Raw genomic sequence first — 27,416 nt, 5'->3', positions numbered from 1 at the left:
CACTTTCGCTTGGGAACCCTGGGCTAGGGGGCTGAGGTGGAGTAGCTCAGGTATCTGCAGGTTAGGGCTTCTATGGATCATTCAAAGTGTGTGAGCTATTCCATTTCATGAACTTTAGCGGCGTTAAATTTCTGGATCCAGCAGGCTAACTTACACCCTCTGGGTACAAAGCACCATGTGCAGTGGGAGTATAAAGATGAACAAGGTAATTCTCATCCTCAACTTTGAGGCCTCTTAGGTGGTGAGACATCCAGTGACTTCTACAGATTGAATTGGCACACAATGGTCCAAACTGCTCCAACATCATTCAGGAAGAACCTGCTTTGTGCAAAGAGCTGTTAGCTATTAGCAAGTTGCAGGAATGGGAAAAGGAGATGGAACTCGTTTTTTGAAAACTTAGCATGAGCAGGAACTTTCCACATATATTTAATCCTATGCCAAACGTCCAACCGTTTTACAGACGCGGAACACTCAGAAGATTACCAGGTGGCTTAACCAAAGTCACATCGCTAGGATTCACATATCAGGACCACTTGACTTCAAACTTACCTTTCTGTTAAAAAGGAAAAAGTTATTTCAGGCTTGAAGGGCATTCAGAATCAGTGGGAGAGACAAGCCACACAGATCTAGACAACCAGAGAACAAGTCTAAGGTGTGTGTGGGGAGCTGGTTCTCAAGAGAGCAGCACAGGTCTCCCGGTGTCGGAAGGATCCACGGAGTTGGGGTTTGGGCTGGTTCCTGAGGAAGGGGCAAGCTTTGCCAGGTGGATGGGAGGAGGGTGAAGAATCTTGCTTTCCAGCTTGAACGTAGGAGTGGTAGTTCTGTGTCTGCAGCACAGTGAGGAGATACACCGAGACCCAGCAGGACCTTTCTGCTCCATATTGTTAGGGTTGAGAGTCTGATGAGCCAGACCAAGAGGTTTGGATGTAGATTCCAACAGAAATAGGAGTTCATAACCACAGGCACTGTTTGAAGCAGGGTGGGACTAGGTGTAACATCATCTGCCCGTCGGGGTCGCTGAGCTGTCTCCAATCCCCCTAATGTTAATCCTCCCCAGGCTTTTCAAACCCCTGACCCTGACGCGTTCTCCCTCAGGTACCTGGAGGACCTGGTTGGTTGGAAAGGAGAGTATCATTTCTAGAACGCTTCTACTCCTTTCTAGGACTTCAGTTACCCTTCTTACGCTATTCAAACAAATCAGAGATTTTCCCGAGTACTAGGAATCTGTCACACACAGATTCCCACAGAACTCAGGGAGGCTTGTCCTCAGCGGAAGCGGCGTTTGCCGCCAAGCGGCACACACATTCCACCCAGCTGCTAAGTGGTGGGAGGTGTCCCTGCCCTGACCCTTTCTTTGGCTCTCCTAATTGTAACACAGCTCTAAGGTGGATAAACTTCTTTCCCCTACAACCAGAAAGGAGATCTTAGGACACTGGGAAGTAAAAAGAGACTATCAGCAAGAAATGAAAACAGACCTTTAAAAAAAACACCCACGTCTGAGACTTCCACATTCATTAAGAAACAGCTTCATGTGCTCCATGGGATTATCATTAACCACATCAAGTTAAAAAAAGTTTCCTGGTCTCCCTTCCTCCTGAGATACTTAAGAGATTTGATCTATTTTTTTTTAAGTTAACATGGCTCTAATTATGTGCAAAGCACTGTTCTAGCACTTTACAAATATTAACATTCTTTTTTACTTACTCTTGGATGAACTCTTTAAATATATTCCCCTGTGAAAAGAGGTCTGACCTAATGTATTTGCCCATTTCCTTGCAAAATCATTTCCCCCAACTCTTCACTGTCTATCCTGGTGAAGAAGAAAATCCCCTCAAAATAGGTATTCCACTTGGAGCTTGACCACCTTCATCCTATTCCTGCCACTTGTCACTAACGACCTGCAGCCGTGGGCCAGTAAGTCAGTGCACCTTAGGGCTTTAAGTGGGAAGGGTAGAGTTGGAAGTTGCCAGTGTAGCATCGGTAGGCGTGTGTAATTCTGTGACGATATCCTGTAGACTGTGGGGGACCTTGCTGGTGATGGTGCGGGGTCGAGAACGAGTGCCAGAAGAGCTGGGCGTAGCAGCCATTCCACCATTAGGGAAGCCAGGTAGGATGTTGTTGCACCAAAAGCAGATGATGGCTGAAGAGAAGAGACAAGAATGGATGTTACAAAACACTAAGGGTAGGAAAGTGAAGGGTGGCTCTGTGGGGCGGGCTCTTGAGATGAGGAGAACGGGGATGGGTACAGACCAGCTTGGGGTGGGAAAGGATGAACTGTTTGGGCAGGATACTGTTCAGCTGCTGTGGGACATCTGTATGGAAATGTCTCGTCGATAACAAAGCTGGGGAATTGAAATAAGTGCAACAGAGGTAAATGTGTTATTTATACGTGATAACTTTAAGTGCCATGAGAACAGAGACGTTATTCACTGATACATCCCAAGCACCTAGAAAAGTATTGAGCACAGAGTTGGTGCTTAATAAGCATTTGTTGACCTAATCATCAACATAAATGTAATGAAAGCTCTTTAAATTTGTGCCTCTGTATTATTCACCGAGAGAATGGGAACAAAAGCAGTCAGCTAAAACCTGAACCTCAGAAAGGGTTGGAGAAGAGTTCAGGAAAAAGCCCTCAAAAAGGCCCAGAATTTCAGATATGTGAGATATGGGGAGAGGTGTGGACAGGATCAGATCCTGCAGGAGGCCACAGAGAATGCAGTCTGAGGCACAGACTCAGTCTGATGCTTTTGAGTGGGAAGGTGGACACCATGTTCATGGGCTTAGGGAGGTATTGGCTTAGAAGCTGAGGGTTGTTTGTTTGCCAAGGAAAAAAGAGGTGTAGGGATTAGAACCTGAAAGTCTAGAAAAGGCTGGGAAAGCTGTGATGGATCCTCCGGAGAAAAGGATCACCAAGCAGGGCTCAAAGGGGAAGCCAGATATCGTGAGTTTGTGGTAGGGTTAGGCAGGCAATGCCCAGGCAGGGCCATGGCACCTCACCCACCTTGGAGGACCCTCTCTCTAGAAATATCCATTACTTCCTCTCTGACAGACTCCTGATTAGCTACCACCAAAGGGTGGTGCAGATTTGCCCTGGGGAGTTAGCCCGTAAGGCACTGGCTCGCTGGCCCATGGCTGGGGGCCTGGGGACTAAGACGGCACCTTATGGGCTTGTATTGACCCCACGCCCGTTCCTTCCCTATCTTTCCATCCATTCATTCCTTCACCAGCAGTCCTTACTGAGAGTCTACTAAGTGCCAGGCTGTGAGCTTGGTGCTGGGGAGGCAAACGTGAGGAGAGCAGTGCCTTCCCTCAGGGGCCATAAGCAATCTGCAGGGCAACCTCACCCCCTTGCTGTGCCTCCCAGAAGTCTTGTGTGACTGGGTGCTGATCTGAACCCTGCTCTGGTGCAGCAGGTGGGCGAGGTGGACGAGAGCCGGGAGGTGATCTCTGGGCAGAGTCCACGGTCAGGGAAAAGGCAAGTTTGCTGTTGTAACGTCTGAAACCTGCTTATTTTGGTAAGCTTTAGCTGTCTTTTATTTCCTGGATTTGGTTCCCTTTTGTTTCTCCCTAGGCTTTTTGGCTACAGTCCTTTTAAAATTTATAGCCTATCTTGGTTGAGCCAAAGGGAAGGAGAGAATGGAAATGGATGTTCAGACTGTTTGGGTCAGAGAGAAAGTCAGGCAGTAAACCCTGTGACCAGGTGCCATGGGCACAGCACCAAACAGGATAGGAAAACTCAAAAGGGGTGCACCTGGAGACCCACCTACACAGAGCTTTCCTGTTCTATTCTGGGAAGATTTTGTTTTCTTTTAAGAATGGAAACTATTCTGTATCAGGAGCCTGCAGCCTTCCCTAGGATCATAGCTCTAGGCTAGGATGGGGGAGGCTATGGCTGGCTGCACTTTTCTTCTCTCCAGTAATGAGGCTTCCACTTAGGAATTGACCATAAAATCTTCCAGAAATGTAATAGGGAAGAACAAATCTGACTCCTCATTGGATCTAGCTTTTTTTAATTTGTTTGTTTTGTTTTATTTGTTGTTTTTACTTTAACCTTTGTATGCTATTACTTTTGCTACAAGTTAAGAATGTTGCCTACAGCCTGAAATATACAGGCTAGCCCCAGGGCTCTGACCTTTAAAGGTATAACACTTTTCCATTCATATAGAGATTAAAAAGTTGCAGAACAGAGTATAACATTTGTCTTGTTGGAGGTTTGTAGGAACATTGTGACCAGACCTACCTAAACAGCTGCAAGAACAAAGCATTCCAACACCAAAAAGTTTGCAACAAACAACCACACCTCCTCTCCTTTTAGTATAAAAGAAGCCTGAGGGACTTCCCTGGTGATCCAGTGGTTAAGAATCCGCCTTCTAGTACAGGGGGTTTGATCCCTGGTCAGGGAACTAAGATCCCATATCCTGCATGCCCTGCAGTGCAGCCAAATAAGTAAGTAAGTAAAGAAAGAAAGAAGAAAGCCTTAATTCTAACTCCGTTAAGAAGATGGTTCTTTGGGACACCAGTCCACCATCTTCTCAGTCTGCTGGCTTTCCAAATAAAGTCACTCACTATTCCTTGACCCAACAACTCATCTCTTGATTTTATTGGCCTCTTGTGCAGTGAGCAGTATCAGCTTGGTAACACAGGGAGTGGGAGTTCTGGCTCAGGAGGAGAGGCTGGGAATAGCTCAGGAGCGGGCTGTGACGTGCCCTTCCCAGGGTGGCTACCACGGCCTCTACACTGGTGCTGGGTACAGAGGGTCAGCCCAGACAGGAGGAGACCTGCCCTCTGAGTGAGCATCGCCCAGGCCTGGGGCTGCTTCCGGGGGCTTCAGGATGCTGTAGCCAGAGAGCAGCAGAGGGAGGGTGGGGAATGGGGCGCAGGAGCGGGGTGCAGGCTCTGGCAGCCTTGGGCCCCTCCTCCTCCCCATGTTCCCCACCCACTTTCTCTCATCAGTCCTGGCAACAGGGCCCACTTTGTGGGATCATTTGTGATCGTGGCTGCATGTGCAGCCTCAGGCTCTGCCCCACAGGCACCTGGGAACTGCCCAGCACCCTTTGGAAGGTGTTGACCAGGGGCAGATGGGATGGCCGGGGGCCTCAGAGCAGGGACAGGGAGGCCCAGTCCTTCAAGTATAAAAGAAACTCTAGGGAATTCCCTACCAGTCCAGTGGTTAGGACTTTCACTGCCGGGGCCCAGGTTCAATCCCTGGTAAGGGAACTAAGATCCCACAAGCCGAGTAGCGAGGCCAATCAATCAATCAATCACTCAATCAATAAAAGAAACTCCCTAAATGCAGTTCTCCACAGAGGTGGGGGAATCTGCCAGGAATAGAGGCAGGGGTCTTCCCAGCCTGACTCAGGGTCCTGGGATTCCTTCCAGTCTCCCAGCTGCCTGGGCTGCTGCCACGGCACAGGCCTCAGGGGGGCGCTGCTCCCCCTCTGATAGCACGGCTCAAGGCAGCCAGGGTGAGCCCACAGCTTAGGGAAGTCCCCGAAGGGGCGGCAGGGTCACTGGAGGGAGGAGAACACCGCTTTATCACCCCGAGCTTGCTCTTGACCACAGACAGGCTGCTTCCCTGGTCTGCCGGGTCCTCAACCCTCGCCCCTCAAACAGGAAAGCACGGCCCCCCACCCATGGCCAGCTGGCCCGGCGGCCCCCCCAGGCGAGCAGCTCCCTGAGGAGGGCAGGGCCTGCCCAGCTGCCCAGATTTTCCCCTTCAGCACCTGCCCTGTCTCTGCAGCACGAGGCCCTCCAATCCACAGCCTCCCATTCTGGCTTTTCCATCTGACTCCTTGGTCTCTCTCAAGCGCTCCTACAACTGCACTGAGCCCCCCCCTCCTGTCCACCTCATCTTCCTCTGGCTTTCCCTTTTTTCCGGTACATCTCCACCTCTGAGAGCGGCCCTCTCCCCTCTCCTCCCCTGGTTAACCAGCTGTGTAAAGAGCTGCCAGGGCTGGGCTGATGGATGGGCCCTTCCCCTGCTCTGCTCTTCCTCAGGCCTCCCCTTCGTCCCCATGCCTCCCAGCCCTTTCTCCTCACCTCTCCCTCCACCACTCATTTTTACCATCAAGGAAGGACACCAAGAGGAAAGGGCCTTCTGGATAAGCAAGTGGAGAGGTGCGTCAGGGAGATAATAGGGGTGTGCAGGCAGCTCCTACAGATAAGGATTTCCTGGACTCCCTCGGGAATGCCCTATGAATGGGGGAGAATGCTCCTGATTCTTCTGTGCGGCTCTGTCCCTGACAGAGCAATGCCTGGAGGCGGGTGGAAAGGCAGGGTGGTGTTGAAAAGGGCTGGGGACTTAGTGCAGCCAGAACTGAATTTGGATCTCAACTCTGATGGTTATTAGCTGCATGATCTGGGGCAGGTAAGCCTCAGTTTCTCCATCTGTAAAGCACAGATAATACTGTCTGCCTCACAGCGCCTGGCACCAAGTGTAAGCTCAATAAATGTTGGTTCCTATCCCTGCTGTCAGGGTGCTGGGTCACCCTTTTCCCTGAAATCCCTCATAGATTCCACCCAAAAGGTAACCCTTTCCTACATGCCCTCTATATACCAGGCACACTTGTACCCACAATGTCATGTAACCCCTCTGTTTATAATTAGGAAAGCTGGAATGCAGAGGGGTTACCAGTGACCAGAGTATTAGCAGAAGGCCGAGGCAGAACCAAGGAGCCTGAGCGCAGAGCCCCAGGATGGGCTAGCCAGCAGCAACAGGTTGCTGGGAAAGAACCGAGAAGAGTTTTGCTGAGAAACTCAACTGTGCAAGAGCCTCCCAGGGCCTGGGTGGGAGTGAGAGCCCAGGCTCTGCACCTGCCCCTGTCACTTGCTGGGTGACCTTGGGGAAGTCCTTTTCCCTCTCTGAGCCTCAGCTTCCGCTTCATTTTGCAGGGGTATGGGACAGAGATGGACTGCATGCTTTGTGAGGTCTCTTCCTGCCCTGAATGTTCTGTTCCCTCTCCTGCAAAGGGATCCAGCCTTGTGCATATAGGGCAGGGCTGCAGCTTAAGGCTGTTGGAAGGATAAAAATCTAGTCCTAGTCTTCCCCACTCTCTATTTCCTCACTCTTCCCAACCCCCATCCTGTCACTTGGGGCCTGTAATCAATGAGTCGTAAAATGACAAAGTATCAGGAACTAGCAAAGCATGGAGAGCAGCTGGGGCAGCCTTGGTGCCGAGTGTGAGGGACTGCTAGCCCTTCGCCTGCGCCCAGCCTCCCGTGCTAGACTCAGGCCAGCAGGCCAGCAGCGACTCACCCATCCTGGTCGAGGGGCCCCCAGCTGAAGATCAGAATGGGGAGGCCTATTTTCAACGGGTCCAAAGACCACACCTTAAGACAAGTAATGAAATCTATGTGTATTGACATGGAAAGACGCACCCAGGATATATGGCTGAATCATAAAAGCAGGTTACATGTTATCGCCTATAATGTAATCCTCTTATGTTATTATGTAGAAGTCTTTGTACATACAAGAAAATATGAGCAGAGAGACTGTGAATAGCAGTTATCTCTGGGAGTTAAGAGTATAGGGGAATCATTCACTTTCTACTTTATACACTTTCCTTTGATAGGTTTTTATTTATTTATTTTTATTTTTGGCCACACTGCACAGCTTGTGGGATCTTAGTTCCCCAGCCAGGGATCGAACCCATGCCTCTGGCAGTGGAAGCACAGAGTCCTAACCACTGGACCGCCAGGGAATTCCCTCCTTTGATAGGTTTTTAAAGTGAACGTATATTGCCTTTATAATTTTAAAAAATCAGCACAATTTAATAATAAAGATATTTTCATTGTGGGGGAGGAGCCTTCCAGAAATATGCACGAGCTAATGAAAATGCTCCGGCTCTTTGCTTCAGGCTGGCATTATATCAACGTAGGATGGGAAGGCCAGTGGACTCCTGCACTATATCCAAAACGAAAGCACAAAGGGCTTGATGTTTTTTTTAAGAGAAAATGAACAATCCCTTAATGAGATCTGTAAGGTCAAATCTGTCGAAATATATGATTCAACATATGAGGCAAAGGGAGGATAATTGTAAAAGAGGTCCTTGGTGTCCACAGCTCAAACCGGGACTTGGGGTTGGCTGCTGTGAGGCAGGGCTGGGGCAGTCGGGACTGAGGGCTGCTCCCCAGCACCTCACGCAGCTTGAGAACAAAGGCAAATCAGCACTGTGGTCCAACCCCTCTCTCCCAAATGGCTGCAGCTTCCCGCCAACCAGCCCAAGGCCATCCTGGCCTGCGGAAGCCTTTCAGAATGGCTCTAGTATCCCTCAGCTCCTTGCCATCCAGCTTTCTCCTATAACCAAGCCCAGAACGAACGGGCATCTCCCTGAGCCAAGGACCCAGGCTCGAGCACACTGCCAAGTAGGGGAAGGCAGTAAAGGGACCGGCGGGTTTCAGCCTACATCAGAATGGATATTTGAGGGTGGAGAGGATGGAGAGGCTGGGAAGGGGGTAGGGGAGCTGTGCAAGGTCACTCTGGCTGAGGGATTCTATCCGTTCCCAGATGACCGATTCTATGTGCCCCTCCTGAGGAGTCAGCACAGGGGCTGAAAGGTGCAGTTAGATACTAGTTTATTGGCAGAGCTGCGGCGGAGTCCTCCCTCTCTCTGGGAGAGCCGAGGGCACAGCACCAACAGAGGGATGGCCAGACAGACCCCCAAACAGACACATGGATGGTGCAGACTCATGGAGACCACAGCACAGCCACACAGGTAGAGACACACAGGCCACAGCACCAAGACACACACACACAAAACCATAAGGCTAGAACACACGGACAAAGTGCAGGCTTTGGGGCTCCTGCATAGACAGAGAGAGAGCCACGTGGGGAGGGGGCCCCTGCTGACCTCCCCCAGGCTTAGGCACACCAACAGCACAAAGACAGGCAGATCCCCCAGCCAGCCAGCCTGCCACACAGACAAATGAACTGCACGGAAAGGAGGCTGGGGGCTCCCCCGAGCACGGGGAGCAGGGACCACAGGACTTCTACACACCCCGACTGCCCTGACTTCCCTGTTCAGCCTGACTCTGGCCCCACTCCCCACACACACTTTGGTCTTGCCCACTGGGGCTGGGGGGTCGGCAGGTGGAAGCGGGCAGAGAGGAAGGGTACGGACCCAGCTCCGTCCCTTCTCCGTGAGCAGGGAGGCAGTTGCTGAGAGTCCAGGGCTAAGCCTGGGCCTGGCAGTGGGGTGAGGGTGCGGCCGTGCCTCAGGCTTGGGGGGGCTCCCGGCAGCGCAGGCACTGGGCCATCTCAGGCTGGTACTGCTCGACCTGCAGGGTAGAGCTGGAGAATCCAAACCGGGAGTGGAGCCGGGATGTGGCTTCAGCCAGGACGGCTTCAGGGTCAGCCGTGGAGTCTGCGGGGGAGTGATAAGAGGCAGCAGGTTTCCAGGGGAACTGGGAACCAGCCAGGGGCCCAGATAAGGATGGGTGAAGGGGAACCAGGGGTTTGCATGGCATGAAAGCCAAGATTGAACGGGGAGCTTTATTTTCTCTATATATTGTATGAACAGTGTAAAACTGTCAAAAAGGTCGGAGAGACTCATCCCTAATCGACTAGGCTAACACACTAGACCATTATTTTTCTATTCTCTTCTGCTCTTTGAGTATCAGTATACAGCTGTGTATTTCAGCAGCCATACCACCCGATTTTCCACAACATTCCAGATGTTAAATATTCTGTTCTCATTGTCCCTCTAGAGTTACCATCAAATATCCTACAAAGTATAATATTTTTGGCATCCAAATTGCATGTCTCTGATTGCTTCTTGCATCTGGAAGAAACTCAAAAATTCTTTGTCAGCTTGTGAGTCACCATATATATTTTAAATAGTTGAACCATAATGTAGCTAAAATTTTATATTCCGCTTTCTCTCTTAGCATTATACCATAAACATTTTTTCTAGTTGCCCTACAGTCTTCATAATCATCATTTTTAAAAGTTACATGATACTCCACTGAGTGGAGGAGCCATAATTTACCTAACTGTGCCCCATCATGAGACCTGTAGGTACCAGTGATCTTTTAAAGGGTTGCTGGTTCCCCGCACTACTTCAGAGAGAGTGAAATCTCCCCCAAAAAACCCTGTCCAGCCAGGGCTCCTTGCCTCCAACATACGAGAGCGAGAGAGAGAGAGAGAGAGAGAGAGAGAGAGATACAAAAGACAGAGAGATGGAAACATTCGCAGTTAATTCAGACCATCTTCCTAAGTTTGGATGGTGGTAGGGGAAGGGAGAAATGTTTCTGGAAAGTAACTGGCTGGGGTCAGTGTGGACTCACCAATGGCCAGGTGTGCGGAGACAACATGGTAAGTAAGCGTAAGGGACCACAGGTGCAGCTCGTGGGTTGCCCGAACTCCTGGCACTGACAACAGGGTATCCCGCACAGGTTCAAACCCCACATTTCGGGGGGTACCTGCAAGCAGCACCCACCACGCCTTATTGCCAGGGCCACTCCTGCCCAGAGGCCAGGACCCCACCTCCCCCATCCTGTACCACTCACCCTGTTGACCCCCACAGTTTGCCCCGTCCCTGAATCCTCCTTCCACCAACAGGCCTTCTCCCCACACTTTCTCCAGAGAAAACAGAGGCGCCTAGTCCTGGGGTGAGGTCAGAGAGGGCCCCGGGGGGGTGGGGAGCAGTGGCGTCTGACTCACCTTCCATGAGGACGCGGAGAACATCTCGGAGGGTGGGAGCCGTGGATCCAAGGGCACAGATGGAGAAGAGAAAGGTGCTGATGGGGTCAGCTGCCTTGTATTGAGGCTGTAGAGAAAGAAAGCCCTAAGCCTGGGAATCAGGGACCTTTCAGAGGAAGACCTAGGGGCATCCTGGACAAACAGGACCTGAGAGGCCCCTGAGAACCCTGCTGGGGTGAAAGGGACGATAACCCTGGGCCAGGAGTCCTGGGGAGCGGGGAGCTGGGAGCTGGAGTGGGGTGGGTGGGGGTCCAGGGAAGGAGGGGCTGGGGCGTGGAATTGGGGGAGGAAGGCTGGGGCAGGCTTGCACAGACAGTACCTTGAAGTAGATGAGGATGGAAGCGGCCAGCACCCCAAGGCTCTGCAGGAGGTCCCCCAGCACGTGCACAAAGGCCGCCCGGACGCTGGTGTTCCCCAGGGGCAGGGGCTCCCCAGGCCCCTCCTCCAGCGGTGCATACTCTGCCCCCCTGGACCCGTGGCTGTGGTGGGGCCCGGCCTGGTGCAGCACAAAGGCCATTCTGAGGGGGAAGCAGAGCAGCTCAGCCCAGGTGGCCTGCTCCCGGCCTCCTCTGCCCACTTCCACACCTCCTCTTCTCACCTCCCCAGGAGCCCTCTCTCCACCTATTTTCTCCCCATTTTCCCAGTCCCAGGAAAAAGACAATACGGTCCAAGAGAGACAAGTAATGCAGCCTGGGGGCAAGAACACGTGATGCCAGAGACGTGGATTCAGATCCTGGCCCTGCTACTCAAGTAGCTATGTGCCCTGGGCAAGTCCCCTGGTCACCTCTTGGGATCTATCTGATTAACTGTATACCAGGAGTGATACTACCTACCTCATGGGGTGGTTGTGAGCCTTAAATGAGACAGTGCTGATGACAGCCCCCAGCAGGGTGGCCAGTACACAGCAGGCCTTTAACAAAGGTCTTTTGACTCTGAATTTTAGGTCTCTACCCCAGTCCCTTCTCAGGCATCCCTAGAGCAGAGAGATGAGAAGAGCACGTGCGTGCTGCGAGTCTGTCCGGGAGAGGAGAGCCTGCTCTCCCGTCCTGGAGGAGGAGCCCTCGCCCTGAATCCCACACGGTGCCTGCTCCACACGGGAACGTACAGCAGATTGGCACAGACTGCGATGCTGGCGGTCAGCAGCATGGCACCCCCCTCGATGTGGTAGTCGCTGTGCAGCAGGCGGATGAAGGCCAGGTACAGGAGGATGCCAGTGACCATCCAGAGGGAGACCACAGAGGCCAAAGCCCCCAGAGTCTCTGCAGGGGGAGACAAGCTATCAGAGAGCTGCCCAGGACCCTGAGAGGTACCTTCTGGCAAGACTGGGGGGGGGTCATCAGACCATGCAGGGGCCTTACCTGAGCGGTGCCAGCCAAAGGTCATGGTGCGGGTGGCTGGACGGGTAGAGAGCCAGAGGGAGAAGAGGCTGCCCATCATGCTGCCCACATCTGCCAACAGGTGGGCTGCATCAGTCATAATGGCCAGGCTGTGCGCCAAATACCCACCTGCAAGAGTAAAGTGATATATGGTCTGGTCCACTTAGAAAATATCATGCAGTGTGTGCAGAGGCATGGAAAAGAGACGGGGCGGGGGGACATATACCAAAATGTGAACGGCAGTTTTTCTCTGGTGATGGGATTACACATGGGATCTTGTGGGGGGTTTTTGTTTTCACTCATTCACATATTCTAGTTTTTCTACAATAACTTTTTTTTTTACCACGCCGCGCAGCTTGTGGGATCTTAGTTCCCCGACCAGGGATTGAACCTGCGCCCTCAGCAATGAAAGCGCAGAGTCCTAACCACTAGACCACTAGGGAATTCCCTACAATAACATATTTTAATAACAAGAAAATAGGGCTTTTACAAGACCAGTTCATACTGATGAGCCAGCCCTGAATTCCCTTGGTGCTGTCCCTCGCCCTCTCCCACTTCCTGGGTCCTGGGCACCCACCTCCCCGGTCCCAGCCATCCCCATCTTCTCTGCATCTCCACCCAGGAACATTCCTGGGACTCTGGGTGGGAAGTGGCTTAGGCAGGCATCCGGAGGATGGTGCTGGAGGAACTGCTTTCCGACTTACCGACTACTTCCCCGGCCATGAAGACGCAGCACACAGCACAGGCGGCACACAGCTGCCTCTGCGCCTGCAACCTCTCAGGGGTGAGACCTGGCTGTAGCAGAGGGTCCCTGTGGCAGTGGTGGAAGGACATCTCCACGGGTTTGGGCTCCTCGGGGAGGGGCTCGGAGGCCTCTGTGAAGAGACTGAGGCAGGCAGCACAGTTCAAGCTGGGGCCTGGTTCAAGGGCTAACGCCTCACTCCCAGGTCCTGGATCCCCCAGACCGGCTTCATCAGATGTCCCTCCTCTCTATCCTTTCCCGAGGCCTTGTGGACAGAGGGCCACAGGAGAGATGGGGCTAAATGGACAACTCAGATTCCAGCCTCCCTTTTCCTTTCACGTACAGAGCCATAGAATCTCAGAGCACACGTGGAAAGCACCTTAGAGACGTCTAGTCTACCACTTATTAAAGAATTAGAAGTATGAGGTTCAAAGGGAGAGAGGACTTATGGAGGCCACACAGCTAGTTAGTGGTCGAGCTGAGATTAAACTCCAACCAAATCAATTCAATATGATAGGCGCCACGAAGAACACAAGATGAGCAGGATATCCTTTCTGATCTCTGGGAGCCTCTGGTGAACAAGACAAACGTGTACCTAAATACTATGAGATGTAGCAAAAGGTAGCTATCGCCTTAGAGCACTTAAAGTGCTATCAGGGCTCAGAGGGACATACTGATTCTAATGAGGAAATCAGGGAAACAACTGAAGGAGGCACCTGAGAAGGGCCTGGAAGGATGGGAAGGATTTTGATAAAGAGGAGGTGCACGTGCCCGGCGAAGGCAATATGAAGGGGAAGTGGTGTGAAAGTGTGGGGTGGGGCTCAGCACGTGGTCCTGGCCTTAGTGCCTCCCTGCTGGACCTACCTCCTGGTGCCTCCACTCCCAGGTCCTTCACCTTCTCTAAGACATTCAGCTAGACGTGGCCCTTTAAGAGGAGAGTAGAATGCTGGGACCAAAAAAGTCTGAAGTTCCTGGCACAGAGAACTAATGGCCAGATTCCAGAGCTGGGTTGTCATGGGGAGGAGAGAGCGCAGACTGGTGTGGCTGGGACTGGTAGCAGTAGGAGTGCTGGGCTTGGAGTCTGCCACATGTTAGCTGGACCTCAGTGTGACCATAAGCACCCAGCAGAGGCCACTTTAACCGCACAGTGCAGTAAGCCTCCCTGGACAAATGAGCGGGGCTGGAGGCCTCCCCTGGGGATGCCAGAGGCTGAGCTCAGGCTAACTGAGTTTTCAGTCCTTTCTGGCTGAATTCTCACCCCCATTACTACCCAACCTGAACCCCAGGGAGAACAGAACCTTCCACAGCATAAAGGACCTAAATAGAAAAGTACAGTTCTAGAAATACTCATGGAGGTGTCACAAGAATACCCTTGAGAGAAAATGAAGGCTCCAGATAGAAATGTGATCACAGCAGTAAAGTGGGGAAGGGTGCCTGGGGCCTTCTGGCTGAGGACAGCTCTGCCCAATGGGCGAATTCAGCTGTGAGGGAGATGGGGGCACATTTGGTGCTTCTAGGGAAAATACAGGTGCTGGCAGGTAGATTAACTTCTTGGAATCCCCTTCCAAGACTTAGAACTTAGACTTGGTGTGTATGATTCCAGGTGTGTTTCCAGAGGAGATGGGAGATGAGGGTGGCTTTGAAATCCATCCTCATTCTTCAATGAGAGTACCAAGCAGCGTACACGTACTGAAGCTCAATCTAGTGGGAGAGACAGAAGTGTTGCAAATGACTGACTATGCAAGGAGAAGCTGGGGCCAGGAGGGTTATGAACAAAGGACTTTGGAGCACAGGGGAAGGAGTGACCAACTCTAAAGGGGATGAGGAGACCCTCACAGAGGAGGAGATGTTTAAGAGAAGACCTAGGTAGACACAGGAGCTCCAGACACATGGAATGACAATGACAAGATATGCAGCTTGGAGCTTAAGTGTGAGGAACCAGGGGAAGGGCTGAGGAGGAAAGTGATGGGCTCACAGTAACATAAAGGGAGATACACTGATTGATTTAATCTTTCCTGAGCTGTGAGATGGATGACCTTGACGATGTACTAGTCTGGGAGGAAGAGAAGAGAGGAGATGGAGGGGTCCAGAACAGACAAGGCCAGAGGCTCCCTGCGCAGAATCTTAGAGACAGGCAGGCAGGTAGGGAAGAGCTTCTTCCAGAAAATACTGCAGGATTTGGTGACTAATGGTCATATGAGAACGAGGATAAGCTGGGAGTCAGAGATGAGGGTCTGAAGAGCAAATAGAGGGTGAGTGGCTTTGAGGCAGAGGGCAAGATGCCTTTCCTGGCCCTGTAAGACACAGCGCGGCCAGGCATCAAGGTAGTCAACCATCAACAGGCTGCTCCCTTTTGTTTTGCATTAACTGGGCACTAAAGAAACCTCATTGTTGGTGTGTAGGGGTTTGGGGAGCTACCTGCTGTGTGCAGAGAAGAAAAGACAACTTGCTCTCCCTGGCCCTCTGAAACCCCCAACAAACAACAAATACTATTGAGCGGGGTAGAGGGGAGACTGGCCTGAAGCAGAGTCGAAAGGTACGTGAAGAGACGCCAGGGCCACAGCTGCCCCCGTCTGCAGTCCTCCGCGGGAGAGATTCCGACGGAAGTCTTCCCTCCCTTCTGCTCATCCACTCCCCCATCCACCCAGGTTTACGGCCCCCATCCAGGGAAAGAGCGAGAAACCCACAGAGGCACCACATCCGAGACAAAGGGAGAGGGGTTGGGAGGGAAAAGGAAAGATAGAGAGAGATGAGGAAAGAGAAAAAGCCGGAGACCCTGTCAAATTCCCGAGATAAACGAACGGTGGGCAAAGAGACAAAATGGCCAGCGGAGGTGGCCAGGGAGGGCCTGGCGCGACCGCTCGGAGGGACAAGGCGGTCGGCGGGCGGCGGGCGCCGGGCGCGGGAGGCCGGCGGGACGCGGAGGCGGTTCTCCGGCCGCCCCCGGCCCGCTGTCCCAACCGCTCCAAGCGCCTCATTTCACACCTCGCCGCCCCCGGCCCCGTCTGTGCGTAGCCGGGAATACCCCCGCCGCCCAGACCGCACCTGCTCCTTCCTCACCGCCCCCTCGCTTCCCAGCGGCCGCCCGCCCCCCAGGAGCCCGGAAGACCCGCTGCGGAGCCCGGGCCCATCGTCGGCCCGGGTGCCCACAGCTGGCCACTCTGGAGGGGGCGCCCCGAGCCCGGGAGCGCGGAGGGTAGGGCCGGAGGCCTGGGCGGCGAGGGGCTCCTACGACCCCGGAGCAATGCGTACATCGGGGCACCTGGCGCGGACTCCGGCCAGACGGAGGGGCAGTCGCTCGCGGGCAAGTCAGACGCGGCGGGGGGGGGGGGGGGCGGAGGGGTCGGGAGGCTTGGGGGTCGGGCCGAGGAGCAGTTTCCCGGGACTGCGAGGAAGAAGGTGGCCAAGAGGAGGCATATCGGGCTGTTGAGCGGCGGGGGTCGGGGCTGGCTGGGCGGGCCGGGGCTCTCTGTGCAGCCGGAGGGGACAGAGCGCAGCGCCACGAAGCCGAGGGGGGTCGCGGTGCGCTGAGCCGGCCGGCCGAGAGAGACAACGAAATGGACGGAAGGCGGAAGGGTGGCGCCCCCCCCCAGCCGAGGGCCGACCCAGGTCAATCCTACCTCTTCAAACGCAGGCCGCCACCAGCGCCGCCGCGGTCTCGGGGGCTCACCAGGCGAGTGGTCTCAGAGCCCCCCGTGGCAGGAGAGGGCTCCATTTCCCCGCGGCCCCGACCGTCTAGGCCGCACCGAGGTAGGGAGAGGCGTGGCCAACCCCGCGCCAAGTCCGAGCGGCCCGTCGACCCCCAGACTCCCCGCAGGGCCTTGGAGCCACCACAGTGGAGGGAACTGCGGCGACTGTGGCGCCGGCAGTCCGAACTGCAGATCCCGCGGCTGCTGGAGCCCCGCCCCGCGTGGGGCGAGCTCCCCAAGCCCCGCCTCCAGGCTCCCCAGCCTCTCCCCCCACGCCTAAGCCCCGCCCCCGGAGCCTCGTCCCCGTAGGCATAGCCCTATTTCCCGGTGCCGGAGCCAGGTGGGGCGGTGGGAGCTCTCTGCGCCCCCGCCGGGTTCTAGAGAACGCCTAACCTCCATAGCCCACCCCTAGGCAGACCAGCCCCGCCCCTACCCAAGCCCTGCCTACCAGTTCCCAGCCGAGCTCCTCAAGCCTAGGGACCTTCCAACCAATCTTCGCCCAAGGGACACCGCCCCGTGCAGGTCAGCGCCAGGGCATCCCACCCCCTCTCCCCACCACCCGTCACCTCGTGGCCCCAGCCTCCCCACACGGAGGCAGAAGCAGGTGTGGAGGAGAGAACCAGAAAGAGAATGTGGGGTAAGCAGTGTGACAAATCCGGGAGAACTCCAGGGACTCCGGCCAGAAACCCCTCTGTGGTGGATGTGGGGTCGGAATTCGCGAGCAAAGTCTGCTGCCAAGCACTGTACCGCTCATTATTATTTATTTTTATAGAGACGGGGCGACAAAAAGCTTCCAGCTCTCCTTCAATCCATTATTATCCCTATTTTTCGGACGAGTAACAGTCCCAGAGGAAGAAGTGTCCGGGGTCATGCGACCAGTGAATAAAGGACTGGGCCTGGAACCCCATCCTCTCTCCCTCCCCGGTTCAGGACGCCACAAGGCGACTGGAGAGAGCGCACAGCCGCAGCTTTGTCACTGAGAGGCTGGGGCAGCCGAAAGGAAGAGCGCTCCACTTCTCTGGGGTCACAAGCCCCAAGTTCATGGAGGGAGGCTGCGGTCAGCTGGTCCTTACCTCCAAACCTGTAGCACCTTCCCGGGCATTACTTCATCTTGCCTCATTTAAACTAAAGCCCAGGGGAAGGAGTGACTTACAGCAGTCTGTGGCCGAGCCTGGAGCCGAAGCTTCAAATGCTCAATGTTCTGTGCCCCTCACACCTGCCACCAGTGTACAATGAAAAGGGGTGGTGACTGGATTGTGCACTCCAAGCTGTGACACTCTGTGAAGAGAAGGGTCCGTAGGAGGAGGGGAAAGAGTGAGCATGGATGGGGAAGGTGGAGGGTGAGAGTCGTTAGCTAGCCCAGGCAAGAAGCCCATCAAACGCACCCTTCAGAATACCCTGGGCTTCAGAATACCCGTCAGAATGAATTTAGGGTTCTGGTGACAGTCATCTAACCCCAACATTGTGTTTTTCAGACAATAAGACTGCGTGTGTACTTCTAAAAACAAAAAAACTAGAGGACGTGCCAGCTAGAGTGGTTGGAAGTGATGGGGTTAACCTGGGAGAGCTTCGCGGAGGAGGTGAGGCTTGAACGGATTAGGCAAGCTGGGCGGCGGGCTGGCTGTTCCGGCGGGGAGAGTGCGGCTTGTGCCAAGGTTTGCGGGCGGCGTGTGCTAAGAGATTGTACTGCGCCGGGAGCGCTGCAGCACGGAAGAACGAAAGGGTCTGCGCGCGCCCTCGGCGCCGCCTCCACCCACGCCCTGAACGGGGCCCGCGCCAGCCTCTTCTCCACACTCTTCCCTTAATGCCCAGCCCAAAGTCCACGCGGGGCAAGGGAGCGAGGGTGGGGGTGGCTTTCGTCCCCCAACCTCCCCTAGAGGCATGGGGCCTCAGCTCCCTCCGTGGGTTATAGGAAGGCGAGAGGGGAAGCCACCAGCAAGGTCACCTTGTTGGTCCGTGTCAGAGCTGGGGTGGAATTCATGTCCCGCTCGCCTATGCCAGGGCCCCGGGCACGTCCCGCCTGGCGCCGTCGGTTTTCGAAGCTCCGTCCGCACTGGGCCTGGGGCATTGCCAATTCTGAGAGCCTTGGAGCTGGGACGTGAGGGCCACTGCTCACTCCAGGGCTCAGATGCGGTAGCCTCGCCCAAAGTGGCGCGGGGCGGGCGGGCGAGCTCGAAAATGGGCAGAAATCGCGGGACCCTATGCGGGACGGGGTGTGGGGGGCGGGCTTCTAGGCACGCTTCGGCCGATGACGACAGCAGGGGGACGTGGTAATAACTATGGCTTCCTCCGGGATTTCCTTTCCTGGGCAGCCCGTGGCGCAGGGACAGCAGCCCCGGGTGCCCGGGAGGGGGCGCAGACGCCGGCACGTGCCCGCCCCGCCACCGCCACCCGGCGGGGAGCGAGAAGGCAGGACGGGAAAGGGGCGTCGGAGCAGACGGATAACAGGGCTGCCCTTCGCTTCGCCTCTCTGGCCTTGGAACGTGCTGCCTCCAGAAGTCGAGTGCAACGGCAGGGAGAATAGCAACAATTTCTTTTGCTTGGAAATTTATGCATGAAAAGCCTGGCAGTGAAACAGACAGCTTGCACCTGTTTCTCAAAGAACCATCAAGTGGCCCTATGAAAATCTTTGCAAAGGGTCCTCTTGAATTCCAGGTCGGAGGAAGGCATTCTGCACCTGGACAGGAGCTAGGAAAACTGTGCAGGAGCTAGAAGGACAGCTGAGGGCTGGTGCCCTGTATGGAACTCTAGTCTTCATTCAACATTTACTGAACACTTATTCCTGCCATGCGCCCTGCTATCCTAGCTGCGGATTCCTGGGGAACAAGATAGACGTGTTCTCTCCTATCCTGGCTTTAACTTGATTGCAAGAGATTTCTGTTCTGCAGATTTTGGTTACTTATTTACCCACATGCTCTTACGCTTTCCTCAGATACCAATGTTCCCTAAGGTGAGTCCTTAGTCTGCTATTAGTTGTGGAGGCAGGAAGGCCTGGGTGTTCCCTAGAGGACAGGTCAGTGCCAGCTTCCAGAGCAGAGGGCAACAGAGCAGCTCAGAAGGAGGCTTCAGGGAGACCCAGGCTGGACCATTTCATATTGAGAGAGAAGGAGAGCAAAGCCCAGTGCTGAGGTCAGGATTTAGGCTGGGCCAGGGATCTCAGCCAAGATTTGGAATCCAAGGTTGTGGGCAAGGGTTAACACTTGAAAGGGCCAAGCCAAGCTGAAGCGTATGCACAGAGGTGTTACCCTAGAAAGCCTTTCCTGACCCCTCCCACCCCTGGGTGGGTTATGTGCCCTTCCCTGGTGATCTCAAGGCCCACTGTGCCTCGGTGATGTTAGCACTCACCACATTTTAACAAAATCGTTTACTTGTCAGTCTCTTCACTAGAGTACAAGCTCTCTGAAGACAGCTGTTGTCTTTCTCAACACTGTGTCCCCAGCACACCATAGTGCCTGATACATAGTCCTCGATAAAGCCATCCCAGAAAGGAGGAGCTGATTGTCAGAGTGGAAGCAGGATGGAGGAAGCAGGATTTTAGTTGGAGATACAGAAGATGAGGGAAGGCTGCAGCTTAAATGTCACATCCTCAGAGAAGCCTTCCTGACCCCCCAAATCAGGCTAGTGCATGTTATGCATTCTCATTGCACACTTCTTTTTCTGCCTTAGCACTTACCCTACTGTAATTAAATTGTTATTTGGAGATTATTTCTTTTTTCACTTGGCTTCCAGGATACCATAATCTAGTTTTCCTCCTATTTCATTGGCTGCTTATTTTCAGTCTCCTTTGCTGGTTCCTCCTCATCTTCCCAACCTTTTAATGCTGGAATATTCCAGGACTTGGTCAGCCTCTTCTCTTACCTTCCTACACTTAGTCCCATGGAGATATCATCCAGTCTCAAGGCTTTAAATACTACCTAGAAACAGCAAGAAGCAATGATTGTTGAAGCTGGGTGATGGATACATGGAGGATCATTGTACTATTCTGTTTCTATATGTGTTTGAAAGTTTCTATTAAAAAAAAAAAACTTAAAAAATAAATGGCAGCTTATATGGTGATTCCCAGATCTCTCACTTGAACTCTGAACTCATATACCCAAATGTCAGCTTGACCTCTCCTCTTTAATGTCTAATAGGCATCTCAAGCTTCATCGAAAACTGAGCTCCTGATCATCACTCTTATCCCAAACCTTCTCTTCCAGCAGTCCTCCCATGTCAGAATATGCGAACTCCATCTTTCCACTTGCTCAGACCAGAAGCCTTAGAGTCATCCTTGACTTCTCTATTTGTACCCCACATCCAATCTGTCAACAAATCCTGCTCCCATCCTTGTCTAAACCACCATCGTCTGCCTTCTTGATTATTGTAGTAGCCTCCTAGGTTGTCTTCCTTTTTCTACCTTTGTTGCCCTATAGTCTATCCTCAATCCGGGCTAGGCAACTAGGCCAGATTTCATCAGTCTCTGTCTCAGTATCAGCCAAAGGCCTTCCACTGGCCTGCAAAGCCCTAAGCAATCTAGCCCCATCTGATCTCATTTCATACTACTCCCACCTCACTCCCCAGCCACTCTGGCCTTTGTGCAGGTGGGTCCTACGACATACCCAGTGTGTTCCACCCCAGGGCCTTTGCATTTACTCATCTCTTTACCTGTAATACACTCTGCCAGATGTCTTCACGACTCACCTGAGCATCTGCTTCAGGTCTTGAATCAAATATCACTTTTACAGGGACTTCCCTGGTGGTCCAGTGGTTAAGAATCTGCCTTCCAATGCAGGGAACGTGGGTTTGATCCCTGGTCAGGGAACTAAGATCCCACATGCCACGGGGCAACTAAGCCCGCGCTCCGCAACTACTGAGCACATGGGCCACAAGTAGAGAGCCCATGAACCACAACTAGAGAGAGAAGCCCGCGCACCGCAATGGGTGCAACTAAGACCCGATGCAGCCAAAAATAAATAAATAAATATTACAAAATATACATATCACTTTTACAGGCCCTTTCTGCTTATGCTTTTAAAAAGTGCAGTCTTCCCTCAAATTTTTTCCATCTCCATCCCCTGCTTTATGTTTCTCCATAGCAACTATTACCACCTAACACACTGAATATTTTACTTATCTTGTTTACTGTCTATCTCCTCCCACCAGAATTTAAGCTACATGATGGCAGAAGTTTTTGTCTGTTCTGTATGCTGCTATATCCCCAGTACCTAGAACAGAATCTGGCAGAGGATAGCACCTAATAAATATTTGTTGAAGGTATAAATGAATGTCTATCTTCCACACTAAGCTATAATCTATGAGAGCCGATTATCACTGTATCCAAGGTACTAGGCATAGAGCAACGATTAATAGATATTTGTTGAGTAAGTGAACTGATTAATTAAAACGACAGTTCATGAAGGGAACTGGTGTGAGGGCAATGGTATCGAGGTGAGAAAGAACAGGAATATTTAGGAGGAAAAAAAAGACTGATGGTTATGGAAGGTTTACTTCAGGGCAATAGCAGACAATGCATTTGGAGGGATAACATGGTATCAGATTGTAGATTTCATTGCCATATTTAAAGGGTTGTTTTGCACCCCATAGGCTATGAGCAAAGAAGTGGTAACGATGGAAACATTGCTTTGCTCTAGGAACATTGATCTGGTAACCAGTATCCAGGATGAGACTGGCAGCAGGGAGAACAGTTAGAAGGCTAGGACAACAGTCAGTGTGACCTGGAAATCCTTTAACTGAGGTGCTTCAAACCTGTGGGAGCTGAAAAGAAAGGGACAATGAAAGAGCAATTTTGAAAAAAGAAATTAGTAAGATTTTTTGGCCCGAATTTGGGGGAAATAATGGTCCACAGCCCACTGATGTTTGGGTTTTGAGCAGCATTATCTTGGAAAGAGTCATAACATTAACGTAAATAGAAAAAGCAAGAGAGACAACCAGTCTGGGGGCAAGGTCATAAGCTCAGATTTCAGAGTGTGGTTTTGAGGCAATGGGAGACTGGCATGCGGATGACACTAAGCTGAGCTAAAGCAGAGTAGTGCCAGCTGAAGCCATGCCCATAGACTGCATCTCTGAAGTAGAGAGGAGAGAGAAGAAGCAGGAGCTTAAAGACCAAACCATACAGAATATCCACAATGAGGAAATGAAAGAAGGGAGAGGAGCCAGCAAGGGACAGGAAACTTATCAGAGATGTAGGAGGAGACACAGAATAATGCAGAGCCCCAGAATTGAAAAGACATGAAGTTGGTAGAGCTGAACAGAAAGGAGAGGAGAGATTTAAGGCCCAAAGTCTCTTCCCAAAACAGAGCCTGATATTTTTCACTTCATTTAGTCATACTGCCTGAAATTCTGCCAGTTATTCCTTTTGTGTTGGTTAAGAATTAAGAGGGTGAAGTATTAATAGTTGTTCTCACTATAAGCTGAATTATAGGGTTTTAATTAGATTGCTTTCCACCTAACCCATAGGGATGAGATAATTTTATGGAGGTAATCATTTTTATTAGAAATGTTTAAAGGAGAGGAAGTGAGAGAGGTAATTTTGGAGTTTTGACTGCTTGGGGAACACTATGGATATTTTGGAGGGCAGAGGGCACTGGGTAGAGGAATGAGAAAATAGGGTTCTAAGGGGCTGAGAAAAGAATGTAGAAAGGGGATGGAAGGATTCCAATGACAATTTCCAAATCTTAGAGGGAGGACCCTGATTTACCCCCTTCCTCCCAGAGACAGAATGAAAGCAATTTTTCTCTTTACAAAATTGGGAGGAGACAGGATAGAAAGAATGATGATGATGATGATGACGACGACGACATAGCACTTGCCACATGCCAAGCACTGTTCAGATTAAATATTTAATCCTCTTAACAACCCTAAGAGGCAGAGACTATTATCTCCATTTTACAGGTAAGGCAGGTGTGCCCTGTTAGGCTGCCCTTAGGTCTGCAGAGTCTGGGGTTGCAGGGCAGAGAGGACAGGGGTATAAAGCAGCTTCTCTAACTGGAAGCCCTCCACCTCCCACCACGGGATGTCTGCCCTGGGGAGGACAGGCAAACAAACGGGGCCAGAGGTATTTTTAGTCACATGTAGTATGTATGCCTTCAACTGGGGGGAGGGAAAGCAGGATATTACCTGACATCACCATGAAAAGAGGTGAATATCAACTACGGATTTGGTCTGTTTCTACACTTAGATTTTAAAGTGGAAAGGGAGCTGGTGTGTATAAGGAGCAGACACAGTATAGGCGCTGAACTTGGAGTCAGAAGACAGGTCTGGACCTCACAGGTTGACCTTGGGCAGGTTAATCCCTTTCTCTGGGCCACACTTTTCTCAATTACAAAAGGAAGGAAAAAAAAAAAAAAAGGAAGGCATTGTATGAGAGTTAAGTTTCTGAGGTCCCTTCCAGCTCAAAATCTGTACGATTCTAGAACCTGGGGGTTGGGTGTGACAAATTATGATCTCTCTCTCCCACTGCATATGTTCAAGAGCGTGATATTTTGGGTATAAATATGCCAATGTCTGCCGTCTGTATGTGTATATTCCAGCTATATGACTAAAACTTTAGTTGTTTGTGGGTAAATAAGGGATGCTTCTTGGTTTTCTCCAGGAGAGACCAAATGGCTCTATGACATAGTAAACTTCTAAGATCACTGACTCAAGGTATGACGGGAGGGCAAATGATTCCAGAAAAGATTTGAGTCTGTCATCATTCTTTAGCATGGTTTTTAAATTTTTTTTCCATTTTTTTTTTACAACCAAATTTAATTTAGTCTTGACCTCAACCCTGTGAAACAGCACAGGATTTTACAGAAGAGGGAAGAGACTCAGAGATTAAGTGACTTGTCCAAGATCACACAGCCTGTTAGAGCCAGAGCCAAAACGAAGATCTAGGGCTTCTGACTCCTGGCTTGTATGTTCTTCCTAGTTCTGTGCTGGATGTTAGAAGAGACCCTGTGCATGGAAAATGGAGTCAAAAAGGGTCTGTTTCTAGGTAAAGGCCAAGTGGAGGCCCCTGGCCAGAGGATGCCAGCTGACCTGCTTGCTCTATTCCTATCTCTGCAGCTACTGGCTGCAGTGTCATCTCATTCAGAGCAGAGGCGCAGAAGGCTTAAAGATAATGGCTATTTCAAGAGCCACTATGATTAGAATTAATTAGAATGTCAGAGGGCAGTGATAAGAAGTAATAACATTCTGGAGCCTCTGGCAAGATGTGAAAGCTGTTTACTAACTCTTCTCAGAGCCTAATTTGGCTCTTTCTTGGGCTCACTTCTGTAAAGCAGGGATGGGCTCATACCACCTCCCAGGGTTGTTGTGAGGATCAAAGGAGACAATGAGGTAAAAGTGCTTCAGAAAAGGTACACAAAAGCGTGCTTGTTCATTCAACTTAACCAACATTTATTGAGTACCTACAATATTCCAGATACTGTGTTAGGAACGGGAGGAAAACTAAGACAAACAAGAAACAAGGAGTCCAGAATCGCCATTACTCTCTCTCCTAGGGCCTTCTGTCTCTTTACCCCTCATGTCTCTTCTTGTCTCAGATCATATGAGGAAAAGTGGGCTCTGCAGTCCTGTCCAATTCCCCAGCTAACTGCTTCTGTCGCAGGCAATTCTTGCTATGGCCCGAACTCTGGGCCTCCACTGGACCAGCACAGGGCTCCCTCTGCTATAGCTCATTCAGCAAATCATTAATTCACTTATCATAAGCCAGGCATGGTTCTAGGTGCTGGGGATACAATGGTGAGCAAACATACAAGGTCCCTGCCCTCATGGAGTTCACTGTCTACCGGTGAAGGCAGACCTTAAACAAATCAACGTGAGATAAATATATATTCACAAATCAGGGTGAGGGTGTTAACGAGATGGGGAGAGGGAAGTGGAACTCAATCTAGAAGGACTCTCCGAGGAGGCCCGAAGCTGAGAGCCACAAAGGATGAGAAGTCAGCTATGCACGTAGCCTGGGGAGGAGCCCTCCAGGCAGAGGAGTAGGAGGGAACACGGTGTCTTCAAAGAACTGACAGAAAAGCAGTGCAGCAGAGACCAGAGCACGCAAGACAGTGGTACTCCGTAGAGCTGGAGTGAGAGGCAGGGGCCGGACCACACTGGGCCTGTAGACTGAGGTGAGACATTCCCTGTAAATGCACTGCACTTCCAGTGCCTTCTGTTCTCTTCCCAGTGCTGGTAAAGAAATGACTTGGGCTGTTCTAGTTCTGTCCCTCCATGATGGTGACGAAAGGCTGGAGGTTAGTTAGAGAAATTTGGCATAGTACAAACCATCAAAAAATTGTTAGCTTTATCTCCTTTACTTTAGGTGACTAACCTCTAAACTCATGTAACCCAGAACTTATTAACTCAGTGAGGGGTACCAAAGATTTTCATCCCCACCCCTACACTGATCACAGATCTACAGAAATAAACTAATTCAGTGGTCGTTGTGCCTGTTGCCCATGGACTCTTTAGTTTGCTCAGATGGCTCACATCTCTGGGGTGCAGTATTTACAACTTAAAACCTAGAAGGGAAGGTAAATGTACACAGGTAACAGTAATAAAAGGAAGAGATAATAAGTCACAAGAGAGGTAACAGAGAGATAGGATTGAAACAATAAAGTTCTTTCAATTCCATGTTATAGGAGCCATTGAGTGCTCCTTTGTTACGAAAACCAACATCATGAAGTGGTAAATTATAAGGGATGCAAACCTGTAGGAGATCACAGGAATTGAGTAGAAATAGGTGCTCCTATGCCCTGCAAGTAGCATGTAAATTAGTTAGGGAGGTAAATTGGTACTTTTGGTAACTTTCTGGAAAGAAAGTTAGCAATATGGATCAAAAGCCTCAAAAAAATTCGCTTTGACCCAATAATTCCACTTCCAGGAATCTACTCTAAAGAAAAAAAAAAAGATTTATTTGTAGATTTAAAGATAAGAATTTTCATAATAAGGTCATTATACTATCAAATGATTAGAAACAATTATCCAATCTGGATTATATAATTACATTATGGTACATCCTCGTGATGTAATAGTATTTAAAGGAAGTTTCTGAAGAACAGTAATGACTTTTGGAAATGTTCAAGACATCAATTTAAAGGAACATGCCATCTAAATTACAATATGATAGTATAAATGCTTTTACAGAGGAAGGTGAGAACAGTTGAGGGAATGAAGGAAAGTTTCCTAGGAATACTGATATTTGATGTAGGTCTTAAAGCATGTGTAGGAGTTTCCCGGCAGAAGGGGAAAAAAGGACCAAGTGGAGACCCCTAAATTCCGTAAAAGAAGACTGAGAAGGTAATATACCTCTTGAGAAAGGTTTGTAGCAAACATACCTCTCATACAGCCACGGTCTGCAAGCCCCGTTATCTTTGCTTAGGTGAGTCGATGAGCCATGTCCCTGATAAGAATGAATGAGTCCCCCCCCCCACCCGAGAAGGGACGGCCCTGCAGGCTGCACCGCGGGTGGGGCTGGAACCGACGCTCCGCAGCCCTTGGCCGCTGGCGCCAGGCAGATCCCTACGCTCAGGCGCCCCGCGAGAGAAATAAGTCCCTCCCAGACCTACCTGCAGCGCCAAAAAGGGACCCCTAGTGTTGACGCAGCGCGCAGGCGCAGTCGGCCACTGGCCCGCTGCCGTGTGAAGTTTCACACCTTGATGGAGGTTGCTTGAGGCCTCCCCGGCTGAAGAGAGCGACTCCCAGGTAGACGCCAGGCCGGGTGCGGGGTCCACACAGAGCCAGAGGGGACCTGGGGAACCAGAGCGTTCCCTCTGAGCTTGTTGCCTTGGTTCTCCCAAGCCACAGCCTCCCAAGCGCTCCCCCGACCCTCTGGGGTCCTGCTCGCTGCTATCTCTGGTCTGCCCCACAGCTCCTCCTTTATCTCTTGAGTCACCCCTCTGTTCTCCCTGAGGGACAGAGGTGGGAGGGTTTGAGAG

The 27,416-nt window shown here is 51.5% G+C and overlaps 1 protein-coding gene across 5 annotated transcripts; it reads right to left on the bottom strand.

The window, feature by feature from the left end:
- Positions 1 to 1,457: 1,457 nt before the first annotated feature.
- SLC30A3 (solute carrier family 30 member 3) lies at positions 1,458 to 16,699 on the bottom strand. Of its 5 annotated transcripts, none has more exons than XM_007191322.2 (8): positions 16,438 to 16,699; positions 12,780 to 12,961; positions 12,058 to 12,204; positions 11,805 to 11,958; positions 11,019 to 11,217; positions 10,661 to 10,766; positions 10,285 to 10,419; positions 1,847 to 2,140 (listed from the first exon to the last, which is right to left on the bottom strand). In XM_007191322.2, the coding sequence occupies exons 1-8, from the start codon at positions 16,530 to 16,532 to the stop codon at positions 1,938 to 1,940; spliced, it is 1,221 nt and encodes a 406-aa protein (XP_007191384.1). In that variant the 5' UTR covers positions 16,533 to 16,699; the 3' UTR covers positions 1,847 to 1,937. The 5 variants fall into 5 exon arrangements, with proteins under 5 accessions (XP_007191385.2, XP_007191384.1, XP_057413776.1 ...); XM_057557793.1 differs by lacking the exon at positions 16,438 to 16,699 and adding an exon at positions 13,682 to 13,705; XM_007191324.2 differs by lacking the exon at positions 1,847 to 2,140 and adding an exon at positions 8,558 to 9,362.
- Positions 16,700 to 27,416: the final 10,717 nt, after the last annotated feature.

The sequence above is a fragment of the Balaenoptera acutorostrata genome, chromosome 12 (assembly GCF_949987535.1).
Source record: "Balaenoptera acutorostrata chromosome 12, mBalAcu1.1, whole genome shotgun sequence".
NCBI classification, from domain to species: Eukaryota; Metazoa; Chordata; class Mammalia; order Artiodactyla; family Balaenopteridae; genus Balaenoptera; species Balaenoptera acutorostrata.
Note: the sequence above shows the minus strand (reverse complement) of the source record. Positions and strands in the feature narration are given on the sequence as shown.